This window comes from Choloepus didactylus, chromosome 21 (genome assembly GCF_015220235.1).
Source record: "Choloepus didactylus isolate mChoDid1 chromosome 21, mChoDid1.pri, whole genome shotgun sequence".
In the NCBI taxonomy this organism is placed as follows: domain Eukaryota; kingdom Metazoa; phylum Chordata; class Mammalia; order Pilosa; family Megalonychidae; genus Choloepus; species Choloepus didactylus.
This window is the reverse complement of record NC_051327.1, coordinates 46,959,974-46,986,677: the sequence shown is the minus strand read 5'-3', so window position 1 is coordinate 46,986,677 and position 26,704 is coordinate 46,959,974. Positions and strand designations below refer to the sequence as shown.

Below are 26,704 nucleotides of genomic sequence, written 5' to 3'. Positions count from 1 at the left end.
TGGATCAAGAAGTTCTCCCTATCTTCCCACCCCTATCTATGGTTGTATACACGCTTGGAATTCTGGAATTTTGCTTTCGGGGCTGGGATTCTTGGCGGAGCCCCAAACGCGCGCGCAAACACGTAGGTCTGAATGGAAACCTTTTCGGGCTTATGGTAGATCCTACTGTTTTCCTGTCTCCTCCCTACCAGTTCCGTCTCCAAGCCGACCTGCCGCGAACGTTCTAAAGTTACATCTGAGCGTGCCACTCCCCTGTTCGAACCAAACCTTGCCATGTTTCACCGGATGCCTCCCCTGCTACTTGTTAACCTCTCCTTTCAAAACATCTTAAGCTTTACTTTCGGAATTCTTGCCTGACCCTCCAGCCTGGTTCAAGTTCCCTTCTCTGAGTAAGCCCTATCTGCGTACTTAACACATCGAAAGCTTCTTGAGGATAATCAGTCGCTCACTCTAAGGCAAAATCTGTGTGCTGGATACAGGGATAGAAGGATGATTAAGACAGTCTCTGCCCTCAGATTCTAGGCAGAAGATAGATGCTGAACTAATAATTACAAGTGTACCAAGGGCTCTGAGTTGGGCAGGAGACATACAGTAGGAGAGAACCCTACCTGACCAAAGGCCTCTCTGAAGCAGTGGCATTAGGTTTAGATCTGAAGGTAGAATTGGAATAAGAAACGGGTGGGAGATGGGATGGGAGGGGGCTCGGGTGCAATCTAGGAAGAATGAATAGTATGTGCCATATTCTTGGGGATTCAGGAACTAAAATAAAGTTCAACTGAGGCTGAAGGCAGTTTGCAAAAGACAGAGTAATTAGAAGTAAGGCAAAAACTTTTCCAAATTCAACTTTCTACCTCCCACTCCCAGCAGGGGCCCGGCACACAATGGGCCTCGCTAAATGCCTCAGTGAAGGGTGTCCTTGGTACAGGATAAGTGCTTCACAAGAGTTTACAACCCTACCAGTTATTACTTCCTCCTCAATCTAGCAAAGTCCCACTCATCTTTGAAGGCCTTCTCCATTTATCTCCTCTGCTAGGCCTGCATCCAATACCCAGGGCTCTCAAGGGAAGTATTCACTCACCCCACTATTCTCCTATTAGAACACCTATCACTGTCCTTTTCATATATATATATTTAATCACAAGGATATTCCCAACTAGACAATGAGACTCTCAAGAACAGGCACTAGATCTGATTCTACGTAGATGTCTGTAAATGTTTGTAGAGCAAATGGATGGAGCCTTTCTGCAAGTTCCTGTTCCCAAGTTCTCCCATAGCTGGAGGTCCCTTCCAGTAGGGACTTTTGGTGCCCCCAGAGGCAGGGCCCCAGCTGAGCTACCTTGAGATGGTGCCAAGGTGTCTCCTCACTGATTTCTCTCTGAACGAGAGCAGGCAGGGTTTGGCTTTGGCTGGAGGTGGGACTTAAACTATAATCAGGCCCCTGCCGACTTGTCTTCTGGCCAGCTCACTTGGCTACAGCCACTCCAGCCTTATTTCTGTTCCTCAAACATGCCAAGCTTATTCTCCCCTGAAGGCCTTTGCTATTTTCTCTTATCACCAACACTCTTCCTCCAGATTTTCACATGGCTAACCCTTTCTCATCATTCAAGGTTTATATCGAATATTACTTCCTCACAGATGTCTACCCTGACCACATTAAAAAGTGCTCCCCATGGATCAAATGATAAATGGATAAACAATATGTGGTACATACGTATAATGGAATATTATTCAGCTGTAAAAAGAAATGAACTCCTCATACATGTGACAATATGGATGAACCTTGAAGACATTGTGTTGAGTGAAAAAAGCCAGACACAGAAGGACAAATATTTTTCCCAACCCTGGGGAAGGGCAAAAGTTTGGCTGGCTGTAATCTCAACTTCCAAATTATGCCCTGGGCTCTGCAGACTGAGGCTCAGGTTTGCGTCCTGGCTCTACCATCTCTTTCCTCTGTAACCTCATCTCTGAGAGGTAATTTGGTTTAATAGAAAGACTTTGAGCTTTGGAATCTGCTACTAACCAGTTATGTGACTTTGAGGAAATTACTTAACCTCTCTGAGATTTAGTTTCCTCATTTGTCAACTGTAAATAATATTGACCACCACGGGGCTGTTATAAAGATTTAAAGGTAATATATATATTTATATTATATATATATAATATATATATTTATATTTATATATAATATATATATTTATATTATATATATATAATATATATATATGGCAAGCACTTACTGTTATTTGTCTTTTCCTTCATCATTTCTGAATCTTTGTTGCTCCATCCACAAAATGGGAGAATTAGACATCTCCTTTTTCAAGAGAAGTGGGAAATACAGCTTTTTATGTGAAATATTGCAATTTTTCAAAGCTGGAAATCAATTTTGTTAAAGTAAGACCTCTCTTCCCTTTCTTTCTTTTTTGAAACTAATTTTAAAAAGTAAAAATACCCTAAGAACCAAACAAGATACTTCTGTGGACTAGATTTGGCCCGTGCGCCGCTACTGGCGGTGAGAGACGTCATAACAACCCTTACTCTGGCCGACTGCTTCACCTCCCTAACTTCCATCAGCTCAACTGTAACATGGGGCCTTGGCCCCTCGTCGTGCGTATCTTAGGAAGGATGTGTTCAAGAAGCAAGAAATGCCAGGGGCCAGGACACCGGGAAGGCGGGGCGGGGAAGGAATTGGGGAGGTGAGGCGAGGAAAAAAAGAGCGAAGGGACGAGGAGCGGAGGCTGCTGGGGCCGCCCTCCAGGCTGGGCGCCAGCGAGAGGCCTAGGCCGGGGCGCACGTGGCCTATTGCGGGCGGACCAAAGGCGCCGGGCGACAGCTGAGACCCCCAAGGCGGCCGCACGAGACGAGCTGTGGGGGTAAGTTAGACCCGGGTTGCGAGGGCCTTGAAAGCCGGGCTTGGGAGGCCCGAGAACCCTAGGAGTTAGGGAACCGCGCGAGGCGCGGGGTCTCGGCCCGCTCTCCTCCGCGGGCAGTTCGGGCCGGACCCCTGGGTCCTCCGAGCCCCTCCCACTCGGGGGCGGGTCCGGTGCTCGGGCCAATGATCGGCCGTCGCCAGGGCCCCGCCCCCGCCCCGCCTCCGGGGCCGCGGTCTCGCTGAGTGCCCAACGGCCGGGCTCCCAGGCCTGGGGCAGCGCGAGCGCCGAACCTTGAGCTGGTGAGTGTTCCCCACCCCTCCGCCAGGGTCCTCGCCCCGATTGTGCCCCCAGCCCGTGCCCCAGAGCTCAGGGACGCAGACCCGGGCACCGGGGGAGTGACTCAGCGCGGGGAGGGTGGCGACTTCAGGGACAGGGGTTTCGAACTGTTCAGCGTCTTGAATGCCGAGATGAGAGGGGATCAAAGGGTGTCTCCGGAGATGGCCCCGGCACAGTGCCAGGGCGTAGGGCCAGGCTCGGGTGCAGTGGAGAGGGCCAGACCCGGAGGCCAGGCAGGGCGGGCGAAGTCAAGGCTGCACCGCCTTGTCTGGGTCAGGGCCATCGCGGGTGGGAGGTGGGGGGTATCCCAAGCTTCTGATCCAGCTCCCGGCCCCAGGACACCAAGATGCCTGGCGAACGGCAGGCAGAAGAGGAGGAGGAGGAAGAGATGCAGGAGGAGATGGTGCTGCTGGTGAAGGGCGAGGAGGATGAGGGCGAGGAGAAGTATGAGGTGGTAAAACTCAAGATCCCCCTGGACAACAAGGAGGTACGTGTCTCACACACCTGGGTGCCCACCGCCCCCAAATCTGGTCCAGGCCCAGCCTCCCTCAGGCAAGCCAAGGACTCTTCACTTGCTTTCCCCTGAATCTCAGACCTAGAATTTCAGGGCTGGCTCATCCTTCTGCCCCACTGCTCATGCTGTCATCATATAGATGTCACACATACTATGACAGGCCCTGTGCTGATCCCTGGAGAGCAAAATATATCCTGGGTTCCCTTGGCTGCCCATGAAGCTTAATTTCTAGCAGGGTTAGACTGCCAAGGAACCAGGTAGTTAGAATCCTGTGAGATAGGTGCAGGCTGTGGGGGTTGTGAAAGCCTAGAGGTGGGGGGAGGTGAGATTAGGCTTTCTGAAGAGGTGGTCACAACATTAATACAGGAGCAGCTGATTCTTGCATGACATTTACTGTGTGACAGACACTGTTCTAAGCATCTCAATTCTGTGAGATTGGTAGCATTTGTCCCATTTTACAGTTTGAGAAACTGAAGCCTGAAGAGGGTTGGTAACTGCCCTAAGGTCTCACAGCTAGTAGAGGGATGGCTTGTCTGAGTAGGAGTTTGAGGGCCGAAGTGGGGTGACTGCTCCACACAGAGGGAATGACACAGGCTCAAAGGAGTGAATGTGCACTGGGGGAAGTGAGGGCCTATTGGGAAGAGTCTGCTGTAGCCTGAATGAGAGTGGAGGGGTTGGCAGGCCGGTAGGGAGTCTGGGTTTTATCCTGAGGGGGTCTGAAGGTTTTAAGGACAGGAGTTAAAGAAGATCGGATGTATATTTCCACTTCCCAGAAACCCACAGGACTCTGGCCACCCCCAGGCAGGGCAGCCCTATGTCCAGCTAGAGGGTTCCTGCTGGACGGTTCCTGCTGGGTGGGGTTTCTGGGCCTCTCTCTGATTTTTGTCAGCCCAGGGCAGGGGCCAGTTCCCAGGAAAAGTTCTGGTGCCCCCTAGTGGATGTGATGGGCCCTAGGGAGAAGGGGGCGGCTCTCTTAGGCCTCCTCTTCCAGGCCAAATAACTCCCTAGTTCTGTTTGTCTCAGACCTCCTTGGCCTGTCACCCTAGTCCAGCCTCCCAGGACCCCCTGGTCTCTAGCTTTAGCCTTAAGTTAAGAACACAGATCCCAAGCTTAGGGTGGACTACTAAATCCATCACCTACCAGCTGTGCAACCTCGGGCAATTGTCTTGTCCTCTTTGGGACTTGGTTTCCTCATTTGTAAAAGGGAAATCACAACAGCTCCTACTTCTTGGGGTTGTGAGGATTAAAGGAGGGAGTGCGTGTGAAGAGCTTAGAACCGTGTTCCCCACATGATAAACATTATGTAAGTGTTTGCTGCGATTATTCATTCTTCTCTCTAAAGTTCAGGACCTCGGGCTAGGTCATCCTTCTGGCCATTCTGGGATGAACGCTGATGCTTGGAGGTGAACAAGGAAACCAGCACGGAGACCACGAGAGGATTGAGGGCAAACCACGCAGGGCGGTAGGGAAGGCTTCCCGGAGATGAGTTTTGACCTGGGCCTTGAAAGCTTAGTGAGAATTTGGCAAATTGAGCAAAGGAGGAGGAAGGCCTTCCAGGAGGAAGAAACAGCAAATGCAAAGGCTCAGAGGAGATGAGGCTAGACAGTGGGTGCGGCCACGGAGTCAAGGTCTCGAATGCCAACAGGACATACTGTTAGGTCATACAGTGTCATCAGAATTCTTAAAACAGGGGAGAGATATGATTGGAGTTTCCATATAGAAGAATCCATTTAGAAGGAGGTGAGGGGAGGCTGGAAGCCTGGTGTAAGGTAGTGGCAGCCAGGATGGAGAGAAGGGAATATTTGGGAGGCAGATATTGGGAACCCTGAGGGGACTGGCAGTAGCTGAGGATTGGGGGTGCAGGGGTAGGCGTGGCTATGGCTGGTTATCAAAGGGTACATGTAGCAGTTAAATGCATTGGTTCAAATCCCAACTCCACCATTTACCGGTGTTGCCTCAGCTTTCTCATCTGTATAATGGAATAATGAAAATAACATCTTTGAATGCCAGTCTGCAAGGGTCTTCTGGGCAATTGGATTTGGAAGAAGAGGGTGGAAATGAGGATTGCACACACGTATGCCATGAACATTTAGCACTGTGCCCATGAGATAACTCATCGATTTGCTTTGCAGCCTCTCTCAGCCACAGCTTCCCCATCTGTGAAATGGTTACCATGAAAAGTCCCTGCCCTGATCACATCCTGTGACTCTTAGCTATCACCCAGTCCCGTGGCCACTCACTGTCTAGCACAGGCCTTGGTATGCTGCATTCAGGGCCTGGAGTATCTTTCTCTGCCTATCAAAATCCAGTCTTTAAGGAAAAGATTTCTGCAGTGAGCTTTTTACACATCTAGTCCTATCTCTCTCCTGCTTAAAACCCTTGAGTGGTTTTCTGTTTCCACTCAGCAGAAAGTCGTGCCTGAGCCTGGCATTCAAAGCTCCTCACCGTCTGACCCTGTGTCGTTTAAGCTTCATCTCTCACTACTCAATACCCATCCATGCTCTGACTTCAAACAGTCCTGACCCTTTCTCACCTCTGACACATTGCCCATGTGGTCTCTGCTTTCTCCAGGGGTAGCTCTTTTCTCTTCTAGATCAGAGTTTCATAATTTTTAACATGCATGAGAATCACCTGGGGATCCTGTTAAAATGAAGATGGTGATTCAGTAGGTCTAGAGTGGGGCCTGAGAGTCTGCATTTGTAACAAGTTCCCAGTGATGCTGACGTAGCAAGGAACCAGAGGATAGGGCTTGTGTTGTATACTTTGTACCAAAGAGAAGAGAGTTGCTGACCATTGAAAGGGTCCAGGGGAGGGAGACAAGCTGTTCAGGTGACCTCAAACCTAGTCAGTGAAAGAGAATTGTGTCAGGGGATTTTTTGGACAATGACAGATTTCAGGTTTAAATCCTGGCTCTGCCATTTATTAGTTGTGTGGCCTTGGGTAGTCGCTTTACCTTCAAGTCTTATTTCTTTATCTATAAAATGGGGCTTATCATCCCCAGCTCACAGGGTTGTATGGATATAAAATGAGAACATGTGTGAAAAGCACCTAGCACAGTTCCTGGCACATAGTAATTGCTCAATAAGTGGTAGTTATTATTAATTAGAAAAGTAATGGCTGAGGAGGGAACTGGGATGTTTATACCCTGTTGTAAAAATACTTAAGCAAGGAGACAAGATCACTGACTTTAAATGCCTGGACCATCATATTATTTTTATACTACATTGTATCTCCACGGTACCTTCTTGCTACAGTGCAGATACCATTTATTCTCATTTTTAAATAAAATAGGTATAGAATATGAGACACTTAAGCGTCTCCAACAATCGCCTCATCTGGTATTTGCCAAGTTTCAGTCTCGTGTGTCGGTTATCTATTCTATTCTTCAAATAGATAGACATTTTTTTTTTAAATAAATTTACCTTCATCTAAACAATAATTTTGATGAGACTGTGGGTTTGATATGATGTAATGCTTTACTAATATCCATGAAAATAAATATATAATAATTATAATAAGATAAAAGTTTGCCTACATGCCACCTAAGAATCTTCCTGCATCTTGTGATGTGTGTACCTGAAGTTGGAAATGTGAATCTTCTCTAGCCTACCTCTCTTTCCTCGATACCTTGAGTCCAAGGACTCAATGAGCTGGGTTCTTCCCCAGCTGCCTAAGGACCTTCCTCCTGGAGCTGGAGACACCCAGTGTACTTGTGCAAAGTATTCCTTTTTCCTAAGTCAGTGAACCCAGGCATGAGGGAATCCTCAGGCTGGCCAAAGTTATCTTAAAGAAGAGTGCCAAGGGGAAAATGGGCTAGGACACTGTAGACATCATGAGAAAAGTTCTCTCTGCAGTGACTGGTATTAAACCCAACAGATATCAAAACCAGGACAAAACTGGGAAATGTGACCCTGAAGCCAGACTGTGCCAGACCAGCTGTGGGGAGTTTCTTGATTTCAAGGATCAAGTTGTATTTTAAACTTGACTCCTCTTGGAGAGAGGTGGGGTCTTGGAGTCCCCCTCTGTAACACCCAGGCTCCGCTAGTGCAGGGAAGCAGTGTAGCTCACTGGTTAAGGGCCAGCCTTCTGAAAGAGTCAGTTTTGACTCCACTGGCTGTGTGAATTTTATCTCTCTGAGCCTGTTTTCTCAACTATTAAGACTGACTCAAAGGAGGTGAGATTTAATACAATAACATACATAAAACAGTGTCAAAGTTTAACACTAATGTTGATTATCACTATTATTGTTATATGAACTGTTTAGAAAACAAGAGTTCCCTCAAATGGTTTGATTTCTGAAATTGTCTTGTTTTCCAGTTTCTGAGGTCGTTATCACAAAACCACTGCCTTTTTACAAAGGTCCTTGAAAGCATGGTCAGACAGCCATTCCCTCCTTGCAGCCTCAGAAATAGAAGGCAGTAACTGTTTCTTGTAGCTCCCTCAGGCCTGAAGGAAGGATTCCAGAGCTTTTCCATCCCACCCCTCTGCCCCTTGGTATGGTTTGCATTCTGACCCTGCTGCTATCTGTAAAATGGATAGATATAGGGAGGAGTTAACTGTCTTGTCCCTAATGTGTGTAGGGCATTTCATTTGGCCATGAATTAATGTAGTTTATTGCTTGGCCTTCAGTACTCTGCATCACTTTTGCTAGGATGAGTGTTCCCCTTTTCTAAGAAGGGAGCAGTGTACCCTCAATATTCCTCTTCACTCCATTGTTAGTTTAAAATGTTTCACCCTCAACTTCTGCCTCTTACAAAGCATTTCTTTCTTCTTTCTGGTTTTATCTCTAGAAGCTTAGACCTTATGAAACTGGCTCGTTTTCATAAATTTTCATTTCAGGCCTCAGAATAGCATTTGGGTTTTACCCTGGCCTTTTCTTCGTTGCTTAAAAAATGGCAGGTGCTTGCTCATAAAAGTTGACTTAAGAGCCTGGACTTGGTCCTGGCCTGGCTTCCAAGACCCCCACACTGTCCTGGCTCACCTACCTCACTGGCTGCTCTTGCTCAGTCTCCTTTGCTGGTTGCCCCTCATCTTGCTGCCCTCTTCATGTTAGAGAACCCCAGTTCTCGAAAAACCCAGAGCTCAGTTCTTTCTGTGCACCCCCTGGGTGAAGTCATCCAAGTCTATATGCCACTGGCTCCCCGGTTTACATCTTCCACCTACTCTGTCTCCTGAGCTCCAGGTGTGTCAAGGAAAAATGGATATATGAGTCCAAATGGGATCTCACAGCCCAACTTGGTCCTCATCTCTGCAGATGGCAACTCTACCTGCGCAGTTGCTAAACTCAAAACCCTTGGAGTCATTTTAACTCCTGGCTTTCCTTATACCCCCTATCTAATCTCTCTATCGAATCTGTTGTCTCCAACTGCAAAATATATCAGATTTCCACTTCCACCTGTGACAGCAACAGCCTCCTCACTGGTCTGCTTTTCCTTTCTCTATCTCAATCCAGCAGCCTGAGGGAACCTTTTAAAATATAAATCTGGTGCAGTCACTTCCCTGCCCAAAGCTCTCTTAACATTCTCCCTAATGGCTCCCCATCTCATTCATATTAAAAGTCCTTACAGGGGCCTATAAGGCCCGAAGGTAAGTTATCAACCCTCCCTCAGTCTCATTCATTATTTCTCCTTCCCTCACTCGTTTCCAGCCACATGAATTTTCTTGCCATTCCTGGAGCTCATCAGGCAAACTCTTGCCTCAGGGCCCTGCTTCTCCCTCTGTAATGCTGTTTTTGGGGATATCCTTATAGACCGCCGTCTCAGCTTCTCTTGGTCTCTGCCTGTTACCTTATTAGGGAGGTGTTTTGACAGTCCTATTTAAATTTACAGCATCTCCCTACTCCCAAACCATCCTTCCTGCAAGCAGGAAAGGTATCTAGGACGGGGCCTGGCACACTGTAGGAGCCCAGCAGATTCTTGTGGGATTAATCATAATCATGGCTAACTTTCTGAGAGCGCCCGGTGTCCACTAGGCATTGTGCTGTTTGCGTTACATGGATCATCTCATTTCATGCACCCAGCTCTCCCAGGAGGCGGGCACCGTCGCCTTTGGTATTTTACCGATCGGGAACTGAGGCTCAGAGAGGTTGCGGCAGGCGGAGACCCAGGTCTCTGGCTCCGGGGCCTAGAGATCAGGGCTGACCTGTCCCCCGCCCTCTCCCCGCAGGTCCCGAGCGACGCACCCGCGCCATCTGCGGACCCGGCGCGCCCCCACGCGTGCCCGGACTGCGGCCGCGCCTTTGCGCGCCGCTCCACGCTGGCCAAGCACGCCCGCACGCACACGGGCGAGCGGCCCTTCGCGTGCACCGAGTGCGGCCGGCGCTTCTCGCAGAAGTCGGCGTTAACCAAACACGGCCGCACGCACACTGGCGAGCGGCCCTACGAATGCCCCGAGTGCGACAAGCGTTTCTCGGCCGCCTCGAACCTGCGGCAGCACCGGCGGCGCCACACCGGCGAGAAGCCGTACGCATGCGCTCACTGCGGACGCCGCTTTGCGCAGAGCTCCAACTACGCGCAGCACCTGCGCGTGCACACGGGCGAGAAGCCGTACGCGTGCCCGGACTGCGGACGCGCTTTCGGCGGCAGCTCCTGCCTGGCGCGCCACCGGCGCACGCACACGGGCGAGCGGCCGTACGCATGCGCCGACTGCGGCACGCGTTTCGCGCAGAGCTCGGCCCTGGCCAAACACCGGCGCGTGCACACGGGCGAGAAGCCGCACCGCTGTGCTGTGTGCGGCCGGCGCTTCGGCCACCGCTCCAACCTAGCGGAGCATGCGCGCACGCACACGGGCGAGCGGCCCTACCCATGCTCTGAGTGTGGCCGCCGCTTCCGCCTCAGCTCGCACTTCATTCGCCACCGCAGGGCGCACATGCGTCGTCGCCTCTACATTTGCGCGGGCTGCGGCCGGGACTTCAAGCTACCCCCTGGCGCCACGGCCGCCACCGCCACCGAGCGCTGCCCAGAGTGCGAGGGCAGCTGAGCCGCTGCTCCTGTCGCCGCGACGCTGCGAGCATCCGGCTGGGGACGGGTACGCAGGGGCTCGGATCGGGGGTGCTGCGTTGACCTGGACGGCTCTCACTCCCCCGCGCCTGGGGAAGGGTGGGAAGGCAGGCCTGGCTACGCTGGACAGGGCGGGGAGAACCCCGGCGGGGATTCCAGGAAACGGTGCACACTCCACCCCACCACCACATCCTCTAAGCCCGTGTTAGTGAATAAAGTATTATATCCTCACCCACCCGTGCCTGTGCGTGAGGTGGGAGCGGGGAGGAGGAAGGTTGGGACTTTCTCCGGGCTTAGAGGACTTAAGTGAATTGTCATGGAGCCCTGAGACCAAAGGGGTAAGGGGGAGTGGGTTCACCCCGCACTTGCCCATGGTTATGCAGTAGCACGGTCATATCAAACATGTACTGCGATCTGTGAAGCCTTGAGAGCAAGACACGGGTCTTGAACCTCGTGGAGCTCAGTCTAGCGAGGGATACAATCAATAGTTAAAACTTCATAGCACTGTTAAAGGCTTTAAGGGCTTCATTATGTAAATATGCTCACTCTAATCTTCAAAACAATCTAAAGTTAGGTAAATCTTTTATCTCCAGATTAGTTTTGCAGATAAGTAAACAGGTACACACACAGCCAGTCAGTTGTAGAACAGGGACAGGTAAACAGCCAATAGCGGTCCAGTGTTATTGGAGCTATGATGAGGAAAATTATTGGGTAGGTGGGGTCTCTAGCTCAATCTGGGAATTTAGGAGGTGATGTTTAAACTGAGTCTTGAAGGCCAAAAAAAAGTTGAAGTTGAGGAAATATGGCGGGGGCCCTGAAACTGCATCCCAGTCTTGTTAGAGCTTGCAGACAAACCCCTAGGGTGGGAATGTGTGGTCATAAGGAGGGAGGTCTTAAGGTTGGCAAACATAGAACACCAGGGACTTTGAAAACCAGGTTAAAGGATCCAAAGCAGCAAAGAAATCTTGAGGGACTAGAGAAGGAGATGGATTTGACCTCTTAAGGAGCTAGAATCCATGGGATTCTGTATATGGGAAAGGAGATGACACAGGAGGTGGGAGAGCACTGGAGCTAAGGTTGGGGCACTTGTTAGACCTCTATCTGGAAATGCTGACTGTAAGGCGAATTTGTAGGGGTCAAGAAGGTGATTGGAAATAACAGCTTAGAGATTATCAGGTCAGGAGCACATGCCATTGTGTTCAGAAGGGGTTACCAAAGAATACTCTAAAAGAGCCAAGCAAGGGTAGGAGGAAAACCAGCAGTATCTTATCTGGGAAATCTAGAGAGGAAGCTATTTCATGTGGTCAGCTCAAATGCCACGTTGGTGTTACTGCATTTGTCACAGGTAAAGGAATGTGGTGAGAGTATCTTAGTGGAAGGGGTGTTGTGAAAGCCAGGCTGGAGTGGGTTAAAGTATACATGAGAGGATGAGGAATCAGAGTGGGTGAGTGTAGACAAGCCTTTCAGCTGTGAAAAGCGTGGGGAAGTAACTGGAATGGGTCTGTTGGATTTCTTTCGTCAGTAGGGAAAAGAGACTTCAGTGTGCCTTATGTGCTGGTAGAAAAGGAGAGAGGTTGATTTTACAGAGGGGAAAGATGATTGAGGAAAGGGAATGGCATCAGAGATCAGCAGGGATAAGGCTCCTGTTATCACTGGGGAAGGACAGCAAAGATTGCTTTGAGGACATAACTAAAGCAGTTCCTGTCTGATGGGTTCTGTTTCACTGGTTAGGAGGGATAAAAGGAGTAGAGGGGAAAGAGGCTCAGGAGGGCAGCAAGCCAGTGGCCATTGTGAGTCCTGAAGGTATCTTAAAGATCTTTTGCCCTGCATCACCAAACCCTGCAAAGGAGGCAGGCAATGGTATCTCAGAAAGGGAAGATATGCCCAAGTGGACCAATGATAAACACCCAACACTATTTAAGCTGAGAGGTGGAACAAGAAAATAGCTTTGGGAAGGGCTTTCTTCACTTTTATAAAGAAGCCAAAGCCCAAGAGAGGAAGCCCTGCTCTGCTCCACTCCAGAGAGACCTGGCACAGAATTGTGCTGGGGGCCCAAGCAGACGGATCTCATAGGCCTGGGGGCAGGAGGCTGGGTTGTAGGCCCAGCCTCCCTTAACTGCACTTACTGTTCTGAACCCCTTTTCAGTTGAAAAGGCAAAGAGATAACAACTGCAGACTCATAAGATACTTCCTATACACCAGGCACTGCTCTAAGAATGCTGACTATAATAACTCATTTAAGTCTTACAACCTATTAGGTAGCTACTATCATTTTCATTTTACAGATGAGAAAATCCTGGTGCAGAAAGAAGTATTTTGATGAACCTCATCCAGCTCCTAAGTGTCAAAGGTGGCATTTGAACCCAGACAGCCTGGCACCAGAATCTGGACTCTTAACCAACACTCCATATAGCCTCCTACCCACTTCATATGCTCAGAGGGGAGAAGAGACGTGCCTGAGATCACACTGAATGTGCTAGAAACCACGTGTGTCTGCCCTGCAGGTGGGAGGAACAATAGAGAAACATGGGAACTGAGGGCTCAGAGGCATCCCTGGTGCCCTTCTGTAGTGCCTGTGGGAGACAGCCTCCCCTGCCAGGAAGAGTCCAGAGGTCGCTGCCCAAGCTGTTTTATTGGGAAAGAAAACAACAGGAAGTTGTCTTCAGGTTAGTGCTGATCTCAGGCTTAAGCAGACGGGGTCCCCAGACCATGATCTTTTCAGAAAGTACTAGAACACGGTCCTGTGGTCTTCTCCTTAGGTTCTGTGCTGAGCCGCAAGTCCTACACCCATGCCTCTAGGTGGAGGCCTGGCCTGTGGATTCGGGGACAAGGTCTACAGGCCCCACAGCCCGGTCATTGGAGACAGTCCCATGGGGCAAGTCCGTATACTTGCAGGCAGAGCCGCAGGACAGATGGGCTGGGTAGCGTCTCCGGTTGGTCTCCATCTTGGAGAGCACTGCTCGAGGCAGATCCACATGGCAGCGGGCTGCCAATGCCACCAGGTAGATGAGGACATCACTAAGCTCCTCCTGGAGGGCTGCCCGCTCCCTGGGAGGCCAGGCTTGGGGTCCAGGCTCGTCATCCGGCTTCCACTGACTGGGGACAGAACACACAGACAGACAGACAGATGCTAGCTATGACAGTGGGCTCCGCCTCCCTCAGGAGCACCAAGTCCTTGCAGTCATGAACTCAGCAATTGTCCAGGAACCACCTGCCTCCAAGGACAACACAAACCTTCTGGGCCCTGGGCAGAGTCAGGGTTGGGAGGGGACCCTCAGCAGATGATTCCCCCAGACCTCTTGTTCCCTACCTGAGCTGAAGCCTCCAAGGGGAGATTTCACTTGTTCAGACAGAGCTTTGAGACCCAATTTCATTCTCTCTTGTGCTAACACTGCAACCCCAGACTAAATCACAAGCCTGGACCACTGCGGACCTTCTTAACTCATCTTTCCTACTTGGACTCTTGCCTAGAACCATCCCTTAAGAGCACAGATTACATTTTGTCCCTCCCCCCTGCTAAGCACCCCCTAAATGTGTTTGGAATGAATCTAAACTTCTGAACATGCTTGCTGGCCCTTGCATGATCTGCCCCTGATCTCTTCCAACATCATTGCCCACCATCTCCCTCCCACTCCCCACCTGCAGCCACTCTGCTCTTTTCTGTCTCCGAAACAGGCCAAGCTGTTGCAGGGCCTTTGCATGTCCTGTTCCCATTGCCCTGAATGCTTTTCCTTACCCCAGGCTGGCTCTTTCCTGTCGTATTGGTCTCAGCACAAATGTCTCCTTGGAAAACACTTTGCCCTCCCAGTTACCTTGTCTGGTCACCTTGCTATTTTCCTCATAGTACTTGTTGTGATTCTAGATCTTTTAAAGCGAATTTATTTATTTATTATCAATTTCCTTCCACTAAAACGTCAGTTACATAAAAGTAGGTAATGTGTCTGTCATGTTCAAGGGCACACAGCTGATGGTCATAAGTCTGTTAATGAATGAATAGCTTTGTCATTTCAGCGGCAACTGGTCTAGGCCTCACCATCTCCTCCCTGGTCTACCTTCTCACCAGTCTCCCCTGCCGTATTCTCTCTGTGATCCAGTCCATCCTCCAGACAAAGTGGTCCTTCTACCACCCAAATCTGGTCAGGTCATCTGTCCAAACTCCAATGCTCTAGTTCCAATCCTATCTTTCTGGGTTCACCTTCCACCCCTCTTCCACCCCACTGCCACTCATTAAATAGGTATCTAGTGAGTGAGATTCTCTAGTGAGAACCAAACAGTTACAAAATCCCAGCTCTTCCTTGAGATGCTTACATTCAGATTCTCCCTGAATTTAATTTGCCCTTTTTGCCTACCTTTGCAAATTTGTAATTCCCACATAGGCAGGCCTAGAGAACACCTTCCTTCCCCACCCAGAGGTCCAAGTAAAAGGCTGCTGCCTCCACCCCTTCATGGGTCCATATCTGCCTGTCTCTGCTAGGGGACGGGGTGCCCCTAGAGGGAAGGGAGTAAGTGAGTCAACTCTGTACCTGCAGACCCAGGCACTGAGGCTGGCCACAGGGAGGGGAAACTGAATCCATGGATGTTTAAAAATCAAATACAGGCTCCCCTCCCCACCAAAACACAGACCCTTCCAAGAAATCTTCCATCTACTCACAAGAGCTCTGCCAGCTCCCCCACTTCCCCCACCAAGGCCAGGAGCAGGTTCCGAGGCTGGTGGAACTGGCCCCAGTCTCTCTCAGCGGCGAACTCAGCTTGGAGACAGCGGCTGAAATAGGACAAAGGGGTGAAAGCTCAGGGTTCCAAGCTTAGGGGCTGGAGGAAAAGGAGTTACAGGGTCCAGGGCCCTGGGGGCATGGGCATTAGGGGAGTCTGTAGCTAATTCCCTGGATGGCGTGGACAAGTCAATCCCTCTCCAAGGGACTTGGTTTCATCACTATTCCCCTACACACACCCCAAATTCCAGCCAAATCAAACAATACCCTCTTCCCCACTATTCCACCTCTTGCCGCTGCTTCTGCAGTTTTCTCCACCTGGAATCTCCTTCCCCTGTCTCTGCCCATCTATATCCTACTCATCTTACAGGGCGCAGCTCTAGGACCTCTTCCCCTAAGAAGCCTTCCTTTATTTTCTCCGGCAAGAAATCTCTCCCACCCTCTTAGTCCTGCCACCCACTCCTGGAATTCCGAGGCAGTATCGGACTCCGGTATTTCCCCAGGGCTGGGCGGAAGGGTAGCTCTAATTTTCACAGGGCGTCACCCAACTTCCCCTGCCTCAGGCGTGCATTGCTGCGCCCATTTTGCAGATGGGGTCAGCAGGCTCCCCGAGGTCGGCCAGCAGTCAGGACCCGAACGCCGCAGCCAGCCTTCTTCCTGACCACGTGGCGGGACCCTCCCCAAAAGAAGGGACAAAGGGTGCGTAATCCCCAACCCAGGCTGGGCAAGGGCAGGCTTACATATCCTCAAGCGTGGGTTCCGGGCTGAAGGTGAACGGGCCGGCAGCGGTCGTGCCCTTTTCCCTCGCGTCCCCACGCGTGTCCCCACGCGCGTCCCCACTGGCCCGTGACATGTCGCCCATTCGGCTGCAGCTCTGATTGCCGAGGAGAACCTGGCGCCCGACTCCAGCCCGCCTTCAGAGGCGCTGGCCAATCACGGGCGGTCTTGGTTCCTTGACGGGGCGGAGCCGGAGGAAAGACTAATTACTTATGCGGCGTTTGCTGCAGCCCCCGCTTTACCCGAACTGGACCAATCCGAGTGAGCTTCCATCCGGCTCACCTAGGCTCAGACCCTTGAACTCTTGCGACTTGGCCCAGGGTCTTTAAAGATCAAGGTACCAGATTTGTGCAGGGGAAGAGACAAAAAGACAGCAGGGAGACCGGAGCGCTTTATTTCTCTTTTTGGCTCCAGGTGGCGCCAAATTGAAAAGGGGGCGGATGCTGGGGCTCTCGGTGGATAACCCCAGAAATAAATGGTCCTAGACATAGATATTGAGACTCTCAGGGTTTAGGGACTCTGACTAGACCCCACACTACTTGGCTGAAATTGAGGGGAAAGAGGGGCACAAAGTTAGACAGGGCGAGGACCACCCCACTGATTTCTGTGTTGGCAAGGAGTTGGCCCACATTCCCTGTCCTAAAAAGAGGAGATTGGCTGTTGTGCCCTGGCGTCTCCAACCTCACGGATCACCCCACATACCACAAACTAAACCCCTTAAGGTTCCCTGAAAACGCCAAGCTCTATTACATTACAGGATTTATGAGACGTGGAATCATGGAACTGTTACTTTCAAATCTCAGAACCAGAGTTATTGGCAATTGGAAATGCAGAGAGCTCTGTGAACCCAATAGTCATGTAAAGAAATATTTACTGTAAGCCTATCAAGGGTCACTGTCGTTGCTGTCCAGGATTTTAAAGAGACCTGGAGTTTGGTGGAAGTGAAAGAATAAGAAAGTGGAGGAAAGGGTGGAGAGTCCATTTTCAGAAATTAAGATCCCAAAGGTTTGGCGATTCCAGTTCTTAGCGGAAAGACCCTTGAGAAATTAGTACATGTATTCAAGGAGACATATACAAGAAGTTTGTTGCAGTTTTGTTTGTAATAGTGAAACTGATAATAAATTAAATTGCCATCAACAGAAAAATTCCGGGAACGCTGAAGTATATGTATGCAGTGGATACTCTTCAGCTGTTAAAATTGAATGTGAGCAATGAAAACAAGTTTGAATCGGTTTCAGCAAGAAAAGGGAATTTATTATAAGGATACAACAGTGTCTCTAGGCTACAGCTGGGCCTCTGGAGTGAACTGGAACTGTGGTCGCTGTTTGAATCATTGCAACTGTATTCACTCATTTCATCCTCAAAGCAGCCCTGTGAGGAAGGTAATATTATTATCACCTCTATTTTACAGTTAAACTGAGATGTTAAGTGTTCTGGTTTGCTAATGCTGCTGTTTTGCAAAACACCAAAAATGGATTGGCTTTTATAAAGGGGGTTTATTTGGTTACAAAGTTACAGTCTTAAAGTCATAAAATGTCCAAGGTAAGGCATCAACAATTGGGTACTTTCACTGAAGGATGGCCATTGGCATCTGGAAAACCTCTGTTAGCTGGGACTGCACGTGGCTGGTGTCTGCTTGTTCCCAGGTTGCGTTTCAAAATGGCATTCCCCAAAATGTTGCTCTTGGGGCGTTTTGTCCTCTCTTGGCTGCAGCTCCTCTTCAAAATGTCACTCTCAGTTGCTCTATGGTCCTTCTGTCTGTGAACTCCTTTGTATGTTTCCAGTGGTCCAATTAACACCCACTCTGAATGGGCAGGATAACACCTCCATGGAGATTATCCAATCAAACATTTCACTCTCAGTTGATTGAGTCACATCTCCATGGAAACACAAAGAATTTCAATCTAATCAACACTAATATGTCTGCCCCCACAAAATTGAAGTACATGTATGCAGTGGCATTTTGGGGGACATAATACAGCCAAACTGGCACATTAAGTCACTTATTCAAGGTCAACAGCCAGTAAGGTGGTAGAGCCAGTTTCAAATCCAGGAGGTTTAGATTCAGAGTTTGTGTTATTGACTACTACACTATATTCCCTCAGATAGTGATAAGTACTATGAATAAAATTTTAAATATTACAGTATTTTAAACACTATGAAAAGTGATTGGCAGAAACTCTGGACTGCCCTTTACCCTTCCTCCATTCTTGCAGAACCATGATTTTTCTCTTCGGTCCACCCCTCCCACACTTGATTGTTCTATCAGTCATTGCAGTCTCATTGCCCTGGTCATTGATTGGTTTCTGGGTGAGTATGTGAGCTAGTTCTTGTCAATAAGAAGTAAGGGGAAATCGGTTGGAGACTTATGGGGCCAGTTCTTAGTTCTTAAAAAAAAAAGACACAAAGGATGTTTTTACCTCTAGATATGGGTGTGTAGAATGGGATCGTGAGGGGAGCTTGTTCACAGGCTCAGACTGGCAGATCAACAAGATGAACAGAACATGGGTCCTTGATGACAGGGATGAGTCAATTAATTTACAGGTGCAGAATTCCCTAACTTGGAACTCTGGTTTTTAAGATAATAAATCCATTTATTAGTCAAGCTCTTTTCAGTTGGATTTCCTGTTACTTATCTTTGAGGAAGTGACATTTAAGATGAGCAAAAATCTGGGGGAATAGAGTTCTAGGTAAAGGGAAGAATGCTTAAAGCAGGAAAGACTTGGAATATTCTACAGACAGTAAAAATTATAGTATGGCAGGAATGTAGTGAGCATGGGGGAGAGTGGCTGGATATGGGGTTGCAGGCATGAACAGAGGCCAGATCAGGTAGGGCCTTGTCACCCATGGAGCAGTTATCTTATTTTCAGTATCATGGAAACCCTTTGGAAGGTTTTAAGCAGGGGAGAGATATGATCATATTTCACATTTATGAATGCTCTGGCTACCGTGTTGGAGGAGGGGAACAGCAGAAGCAGGGAGACCAGTGAATGAAGCTACTGCAGTTGCCCAGGCAAGAGATGATGGTGACTTGGGCTAGGGTGATGGCAGGTGAAGACGGAGAGAAGTGAAAGGATTTGGGAACATATTTGGGAGGTAGTTCCATAGGTCTTGTTGGTTTTGAAGTGGGAGATGGGAGAAAGGGGAGACTCAAGCCATGTCTTATAGGTTTTGAGTGTTGAGCAACTTGAAGGGTGGATGGTGTTTCACATTGGAAAGGGGAAGATGAGTTGCAGGGTTGAATACTCGTGGCATCAAGAGTTTGGTTTAAGATAAGGTAAGTTTAAGATGCATTCAAGTTGGCAGGTAGATTTATAAACCTAAGATTTAGAGGACAGGTTAGGCCTAGAGATTGAGATTCTCAGATTTTGAGATTCAGAATCTCAGCCATTTAGACAATGCTTTATGTAACGGAACTGGAGGAGACTAATACAAGAATCTAAGTGGACAAGACCAAGAATTACAGAACACCAGCATTCAGCAGTTGAGCAGATGAGAAGCAGTAAGCGATATAGAAGGAAACTTGGCACAGTGTGGTTCATGAAGGCTAAGAGAGGAACGTTCCAGAATAAGTGGAAATCTGATTTGGATACTGCAGAGCTTCTGGATGAGAACACAGAATTAGCCACAGTACTAGGCAAAGCATGGAGTTTGGAAATGTGGGTTGGGAGAAAAGGGAGTCCTGGGTAATATTGGCTTTCTGGCTTGAGGAACTAGATGGATTTGTTGAAATGAGGAAAGAGAAGACATGAGAATTGGAAACAGAGGGAAGTTAATGAACTCAGTTGTGAAAAGCCTGGGGAAGTAACTAGAGTGGGATGTTGGTTTTGTCATTGTGGACGAGACTCGAATGTGCTTTATATGTTGGTGGAAAAGGAGAGAAGTAAACTATACAGAAGGGAAAGATGATGGAGGAAAGGGAATGGAATCAGAGATCAGCAGGGATAAGGCTCCTGTTATCACTGTGGAGGGAGAGCAAAGGTTGCTTTGAGGACATAAAGCTGAAGCAGTTGCCATCTGATGGGTTGTTTCACCAGTTAGGAGAGATAAGAAGTGTAGACGAGAAACAGGCTCAGGGGGACAGCAAGTCAGTGGCAACTGTGAATCATTAAGTTCTTTTGCCCTGCATCACCACACCCTGCAAAGGAGGCAGGCCACTGGTATCTCAGAAAGGGAAGATGTGCCCAAGGCCACAGTGGACCAATGAGACACCCCCAACACTAAGTTTAGGCTGAGAGGTGGAACAAGAAAATAGCTTTGGGAAGGGCTTTCCTCACTTTCATAAAGAGGCCCAAGCCCAAGAGAGGAAGCCTTGCTCTGCTCCGCTCCAGAGAGACTTGGTACTGAATTGTGCTGGGGGCCCAGGCAGAGGGATCTCATAGGCCTGGGGGTAGGAGGCTGGGCTGTAGGCCCAGGCCTCCCTTAACTGTTCGCACTTATTGTTCTGGACCCCTGAAAGTCTTCAGTTGAAAAGGCAAAGAGAGAACAACTGCACACTCACAAGTTACTTTCTTTGTGCCAGGCACTGTTTAAGAACACTGAATGTAGTAACTCACTTAAGCCTTAACAACCTATCAGGTAGCTACTATCATTTTCATTTTACAGATGAGAAAACCCTGGTGCAGAAAGAAGTATTTTGATGAACCTCATCCAGCTCCTAAGTGTCAAAGGTGGCATTTGAACCCAGACAGCCTGGCACCAGAATCTGGTCTCTTAACCAACACTGCACACAGCCTCCTACCAACTTTATATGCCCAGAGTGGGGAAGAGACTTGCCTGAGATCGCACTGCGAATGTGCTAGAAACCAGGTGTGTCTGCCCTGCAGGTGGGAGGAACAATAGAGAAATGTGGGAACTGAGGGGCTCAGAGGCATCCCTGGTGCCCTTCTGTAGTGCCTGTGGGAGACAGCCTCCCCTGCCAGGAAGAGTCCAGAGGTCGCTGCCCAAGCTGTTTTATTGGAAAAGAGAACAACAGGGAGTTGCCTTCAGGTTAGTGTGGAATTCAGACCTCAGCAGATGGGGCCTCAGCCCACGTTCTTTTTGGAAAGGACTAGAACAAGGTTCTGTGGTCTTCTCCTCAGGTTCCATGCTGAGCCACAAGTCCTACACCCATGCCTCTAGGCAGAGGCCTGGCCTGAGGACTCGGGGACAAGGTCTATAGGTCCCACAGCCCCGTCTTCGGAGACAGTCCCATGGGGCAAGTCCGTATACTTGCGGGAAGAGCCGCGGGACAGATGGGCTGGGTAGCGTCTCCGGTTGGTCTCCATCTTGGAGAGCACTGCTCGAGGCAGATCCACATGGCAGCGGGCTGCCAATGCCACCAGGTAGATGAGGACATCACTAAGCTCCTCCTGGAGGGCTGCCCGCTCCCTGGGAGGCCAGGCTTGGGGTCCAGGCTCGTCATCCGGCTTCCACTGACTGGGGACAGAACACACAGACAGACAGACAGATGCTAGCTATGACAATGGGCTCCGCCTCCCTCAAGAGCACCAAGTCCTTGCAGTCATGAACTCAGCAACTGCCCAGGAACCACCTCCCTCCAAGGACAACACAAACCTTCTGGGCCCTGGGCACAGTCAAGGTGGGGAGGGGCCCTCAACAGATGATTCCCCCAGACCGCTCATTCACTACCTGAGCTGAGGCCACCAAGGGGAGATTTCACTTGTTCAGACAGTGCTTTGAGACCCAATTTCATTCTCTCCTGTGCTAACACTGCAACCCCAGACTAAACCTCAGGCCTGGACCACTGCAGACCCTCCTAACTCACCTTTCCTACTTGGACTCTTGCCCAAAACCATCCTTAAGAGCACAGATTACATTTTGTCTCTCCCCTCTTCTAAACACTCCCTAACTGTTTTAGGAATGAAATATAAACTGAACATGCTTGCTGGCCCTTGTATGATCTGTGCCCGACCTCTTCCAATGTTGTTGCCCACCACTATCTCTCCCACTCCCCACCTGCAGCCACTCTGCCCTTTTCTGTCTCAGAAACAGGCCAAGCTGTTGCAGGGCCTTTGCACGTCCTGTTCCCACTGCCCTGAATGCTTTTCCTTACCCCAGAATGGTCTCAACTCAAATGTCACCTCGGAAAAGACTTTGCTTGCAGTTAACTTGTCTGGTCACCTTGTGCTATTTTCCTCATAGTACTTGTCATGATTCCAGATCTTTTAAAGTGAGTCTATTTATTTATTCTCAGCCTCCCTCCATTAACACATTAGTTGTGTGGTAGTAGGAAATGTGTCTGTCGTGTTCAAGGACACACAGCTGATGATCATAAATCTGTAATGAATGAATAGCTTTGCCATCTCCATGGCAACTGGTCTAGGCCTCACCATCTCCTCCCTGGTCTACCTTCTCACTGGTCTCCCCTGCCCATTCTCTCTGTGATCCAGTCCACCCTGCAGACACAGCATCTTTCTACCACCCAAATCTGGTCAGGTCACCTGTCCCAACTCCATCACTTTCTAGCCCTAATCCTATCTTCCTAAGCTCATCTCCCACCCCTCCACCACCCCCCTGCCACTCATTAAATAGGTATCTAGTAAGTGAGGTTCTCTGGTGAGAACCAAACAGTTACAAGATCCCTGCTCTTCACTGAGATGCTTACATTCCGATTCTCCCTGAATTTAATTTGTCCTTTTCTGCCTCACCACCTTTGCAAATTTGTAATTCCCACATAGGCAGGCCTAGAGAACACTTCTTTCCCCAACCAGAGGTCCAGGTAAAAGGCTGCTGCCACAACCCCTTCATGGGCCCATATCTGCCTGTCTCTCCTAGGAGACGGGGTGCCCCTAGAGGGAAGGGAGCAAGTGAGTCATCTTTGTAGCCCCAGCCCCAGGCACTGAGGGGAATCTGAATCTGTGGATGTTTTAAAATCAAATACAGGCCCCCCTCCCCAGCAACACACAGACCCTTCCAGGAAGCCTTCCATCTACTCACAAGAGCTCTGCCAGCTCCCCTACTTCCCCCACCAAGGCCAGGAGCAGGTTCCGAGGCTGGTGGAACTGGCCCCAGTCTCTCTCAGCGGCGAACTCAGCGTGGAGACGGCGGCTGAAATAGAGCAAAGGGGTGGAAGCTTAGGGTCCCAGGCTTAGGGGCTGGAGGAGGAGGAGTCACAGGGCTCAGGGCCCCAGTGACATGTAATGGGGACATGGGCATTAGGAGAGTCTGCAGCTAATTCCCTGGATGGCCGTGGACAAGTCAATCCTTCTCCACAGGCCTTGGTTTCCTCACTATTCCTCTACACACACCCTAAATTCCAGCCAAATCAAATACCCTCTTCCCCACTATCCCAACTCTGGCTGCTGCATCTGCCGTTTCCTCCATCTGGAATCTCCTTCCCCTGTCTCTGCCTATCTATATCTTATTTATCTTACAGGGCGCAGCTGTAGGACCTCTTCCCCTAAGAAGCCTTCCTTGATTTCCTCCGGCAAGAAATGTCTACCACCCTCTTAGCACTTCATTTGCCACCCCCTCCTGAAGGGCAGAGGCAGTATCGATCTCCGGTATCTCCCCAGGGCTGGGCTAATCTTAATGGCATCACCCAACTTCCACTGCCTCAGGCGTGCATCGCTGCGCCCATTTTGCAGATGAGGAGGTCAGCAGGCTCCCCGAGGTCAGCCAGCAGAGCCGGGACCCGAGCGCCGCTGCCAGCCTTATTCCTGACCACGTGGCGGGACCCTCCCAAAAAGAAGGGAGAAAGGGCGCGTGACCCTCAGCCCAGGCTGTTCAAACGCGGCTTACATGTCCTCGAGCGTGGGTTCCGGGCTGAAGGTGAACGGGCCGGCAGCGGCCGTGCCCTCTGCCCCCGCGTCCCCACCCGCCCGGGACATGACGTCCACCTGGCTCCAGCAGCGACTACCCGGCTCTGAGCCCGCCGTCAGAGGTCCTGGCCAATCACAGGCGGTCTTGCTTCCTTGTTTGCTACAGCCCGCCCCTTACCCACACTGGACCAATCCTAGGACGCCTCTATGCACACGCCCTCCAGCTCTTCCGACTTGGCCTAGGATCTTAAAGATCTAGGCTCCAGATTCCACTAGGGGAAGAGACAAAGAGAGAGGGCAGAGGGCGGGGAGACCCGAGCGCTTCATTTCCCTTGTGGGCGCCAGATGGCGCCAAAGCGAAATTGGGGCGGGGACGGGGGGGGGAGGCTCGCTGTAGAACTCCAGAAATGAAGGGGCCTAGGCATAGATACTGTCTCTCAGGGTTTAGGGACGCTGACCTGTCCACACAGTATTTGGGTGAGATTAAGGGGAAAGAGGAGCACAATGTCAGACAGGACGAGGACCATGGTCTCGTGTCCCATCTCAGCTCCCTACCCCACCCAATTTCTGTGTTGGCAAGGAGTTGGCCCACATCCCTGTCCTAAAAAGAGGGGATTGGCTGTTGTGCCCTGGCGTCTCCAACCTCACGGGTCACCCCACTTACCACAAACTAAGCAGCCCCTTAAGGTTCCCTGAAAACGCCAAGCTCTGTTACATTACAGGATTTATGAGATGTGGAATCATGGAACCACTGAGTTATTGGCAATGGGAAGAGCAGAGAGCTTTATGAAACCCAGAAATTGATTTAGTCATGTAAAGAAATATTTACTGTAAGCCTATCAAGGAGTTCAAAGAGGCCTGGAGTTTGGTGGAAGTGAAAGAATACCCTTGGGAAGACGGTTGCTGCAAAGGAGAAGCTAGGCCTCCCTATGATTGTGCCTAAGAGCCTCCTCCTGAATGCCTCTTTGTTGCTCAGATGTGGCCCTCTCTCTCTAGCTAAGCCAACTTGAAAGGTGAAATCACTGCCCTCCCCCCTACATGGGATCAGACACCCAGGGGAGTGAATCTCCCTGGCAACGTGGAATATGACTCCGGGGGAGGAATATAGATCCAGCATCGTGGGATGGAGAACATCTTCTTGACCAAAAGGGGGATGTGAAAGGAAATGAAATAAGCTTCAGTGGCAGAGAGATTCCAAAATGAGCCAAGAGGTCACTCTGGTGGGCACTCTTATGCACAATTTAGACAACCCTTTTTATATTCTAAAGAATTGGGGTAGCTGGTGGTGGATATCTGAAACTATCAAACTACAACCCAGAACCCATAAATCTCGAAGACAATTGTATAAAAATGTAGCTTATGAGGGGTGACAATGGGATTGGGAAAGCCATAAGGACCACACTCCCCTTTGTCTAGTTTATGGATGGATGAGTAGAAAAATAGGGGAAGGAAACAAACAAACAAACAGACAAAAGTACCCAGCGTTCTTTTTTACTTTAATTGCTCTTTTTCACTTTAATTATTATTCTTGTTATTTTTGTGTGTGTCCGGGATTGATTTAGGTGATGAATGTACAACTATGTAATGGTACTGTGAACAATCAAATGTACAATTTGTTTTGTCTGACTGCATGGTATGTGAATATAACTCAATAAAATGAAGGTTTAAAAAAAAATAAAAATACAACCTAATTATGAATTATAAAAAAAGAAAAAAAAGAAAGAAAGTGGAGGAACGGAGAATCCCATTTCAGAAATTAAGATTCCAAGGGTGTGGCAATTCCACTTCTATGTGGAAAGACCCTTGAGAAATTAGTATGTATTCAAGGAGGCATATACAGGAAGTTTGTTGCAGTGTTGTTTGTAATGGTGAAATTGAAAATAAATTAAATGGCCATCGACAGAAGAATGGGAACATTGAAGTACATGTATGCAATGGACACTCTTCAGCTGTTAAAACTGAATGTGAGCAACAAAAACAAGTTTGTACCAGTTTAAGCAAGAAAAGGGATTTAGTATAAGGATACAAGACTGTCTCTAGGCTACAGCTGGTCCTCAGGTGTGAACTGGAACTAGGGTAGTTTGTTGAATCATTGTAAATGTATTCACTCATTCCATCCTCAGAGCAGCCCTGTGAGGTAGGTAATATTATTATCATCCCTATTTTACAGATAAACTGAGAGGTTAAGTCACTTATTCAAGGTCAATAGCCAGTAAGGTGGTAGAGCCAGTTTCAAATCCAGGTAGTTTAGATTCAGTTTGTGTTATTGACCACTACACTATATTCTCTCAGATAGTGATAAGTACTATGAAGAAAATTTTAAATGTTACAGTCTTTTAAACACTATGAAAAGTGACTGGAGGAAACTGCATTGCATGGTCTAGGGAAGATTGGTAGGCACTGTTGGTCATCTGCTTAACCGCCCTTTCCCCTTTCTCCATTCTTCTCTTGGGTCTACCACTCCTGTACTTGATTGGTCTACCAGTCATTGCAGTCCCATTGCCCTGGTCATGGATTGGTTTCTGGGTGAGCATGTGACCTAGTTCTTGTCAATAAGAAGTAAGGAAGTCGGTTGGAGACTTTGGGGTCAAATTGTTAGTTCTTAAAAAAAAAAAAAAAAAAGACACAAAGAATGTTTTTACCTCTAGATGTTGGTGTGTGAGAATGGGATTGTGAGGGGAGCTTGTTCACAGGCTCAGACTGGCAGATCAACAAGATGAACAGGACATGGGTCCTT

At 49.2% G+C, this 26,704-nt stretch overlaps 3 protein-coding genes across 11 annotated transcripts; 1 reads left to right on the top strand and 2 right to left on the bottom strand.

Annotated features, from left to right (window-relative positions):
* Positions 1–2,558: 2,558 nt before the first annotated feature.
* Positions 2,559–24,282, top strand: ZNF771 (zinc finger protein 771). Of its 9 annotated transcripts, XR_005213470.1 has the most exons (8): positions 2,953–3,169; positions 3,544–3,693; positions 9,886–10,746; positions 13,004–13,384; positions 16,018–16,126; positions 17,345–17,586; positions 20,810–21,013; positions 23,583–24,282. XR_005213470.1 is itself a non-coding variant. In XM_037813607.1 (4 exons), exons 3-4 carry the CDS (start codon positions 3,553–3,555, stop codon positions 10,696–10,698), a joined length of 954 nt encoding a protein of 317 aa, XP_037669535.1. In that variant the 5' UTR covers positions 2,560–2,870; positions 3,071–3,169; positions 3,544–3,552; the 3' UTR covers positions 10,699–10,953. The 9 variants fall into 9 exon arrangements, 4 of the variants coding, with proteins under 4 accessions (XP_037669536.1, XP_037669535.1, XP_037669538.1 ...); XR_005213471.1 differs by lacking the exon at positions 23,583–24,282 and having other exon boundaries at positions 13,004–13,222; positions 20,810–23,551; XR_005213469.1 differs by lacking the exon at positions 23,583–24,282 and having other exon boundaries at positions 20,810–23,551.
* On the bottom strand, positions 13,332–16,336 carry LOC119517106 (dCTP pyrophosphatase 1-like). Its single transcript, XM_037813620.1, has 3 exons — positions 16,168–16,336; positions 15,370–15,480; positions 13,332–13,814 (listed from the first exon to the last, which is right to left on the bottom strand). Exons 1-3 carry the CDS (start codon positions 16,287–16,289, stop codon positions 13,514–13,516), a joined length of 534 nt encoding a protein of 177 aa, XP_037669548.1. The 5' UTR covers positions 16,290–16,336; the 3' UTR covers positions 13,332–13,513.
* On the bottom strand, positions 21,141–24,077 carry LOC119517107 (dCTP pyrophosphatase 1-like). The gene is made up of 3 exons (XM_037813622.1): positions 23,948–24,077; positions 23,144–23,254; positions 21,141–21,622 (listed from the first exon to the last, which is right to left on the bottom strand). Exons 1-3 carry the CDS (start codon positions 24,034–24,036, stop codon positions 21,322–21,324), a joined length of 501 nt encoding a protein of 166 aa, XP_037669550.1. The 5' UTR covers positions 24,037–24,077; the 3' UTR covers positions 21,141–21,321.
* Positions 24,283–26,704: the final 2,422 nt, after the last annotated feature.

What these genes read in the sequence shown, in the direction of transcription:
- ZNF771 (XM_037813610.1), top strand. Translation starts at nt 3,553, where the DNA reads ATGCCTGGCGAACGGCAGGCAGAAGAGGAGGAGGAGGAAGAGATGCAG. An exon ending in TCCCCCTGGACAACAAGGAG is followed by an intron (nt 3,694 to 9,885) that starts GTACGTGTCTCA and finishes CTCTCCCCGCAG; the next exon opens with GTCCCGAGCGACGCACCCGC.
- LOC119517106 (XM_037813620.1), bottom strand. Translation starts at nt 16,289, where the DNA reads ATGGGCGACATGTCACGGGCCAGTGGGGACGCGCGTGGGGACACGCGT. An exon ending in GAACCCACGCTTGAGGATAT is followed by an intron (nt 15,481 to 16,167) that starts GTAAGCCTGCCC and finishes GTCCTATTTCAG; the next exon opens with CCGCTGTCTCCAAGCTGAGT. An exon ending in GGGGAGCTGGCAGAGCTCTT is followed by an intron (nt 13,815 to 15,369) that starts GTGAGTAGATGG and finishes TTCTGTCCCCAG; the next exon opens with TCAGTGGAAGCCGGATGACG.
- LOC119517107 (XM_037813622.1), bottom strand. Translation starts at nt 24,036, where the DNA reads ATGTCCCGGGCGGGTGGGGACGCGGGGGCAGAGGGCACGGCCGCTGCC. An exon ending in GAACCCACGCTCGAGGACAT is followed by an intron (nt 23,255 to 23,947) that starts GTAAGCCGCGTT and finishes GCTCTATTTCAG; the next exon opens with CCGCCGTCTCCACGCTGAGT. An exon ending in GGGGAGCTGGCAGAGCTCTT is followed by an intron (nt 21,623 to 23,143) that starts GTGAGTAGATGG and finishes TTCTGTCCCCAG; the next exon opens with TCAGTGGAAGCCGGATGACG.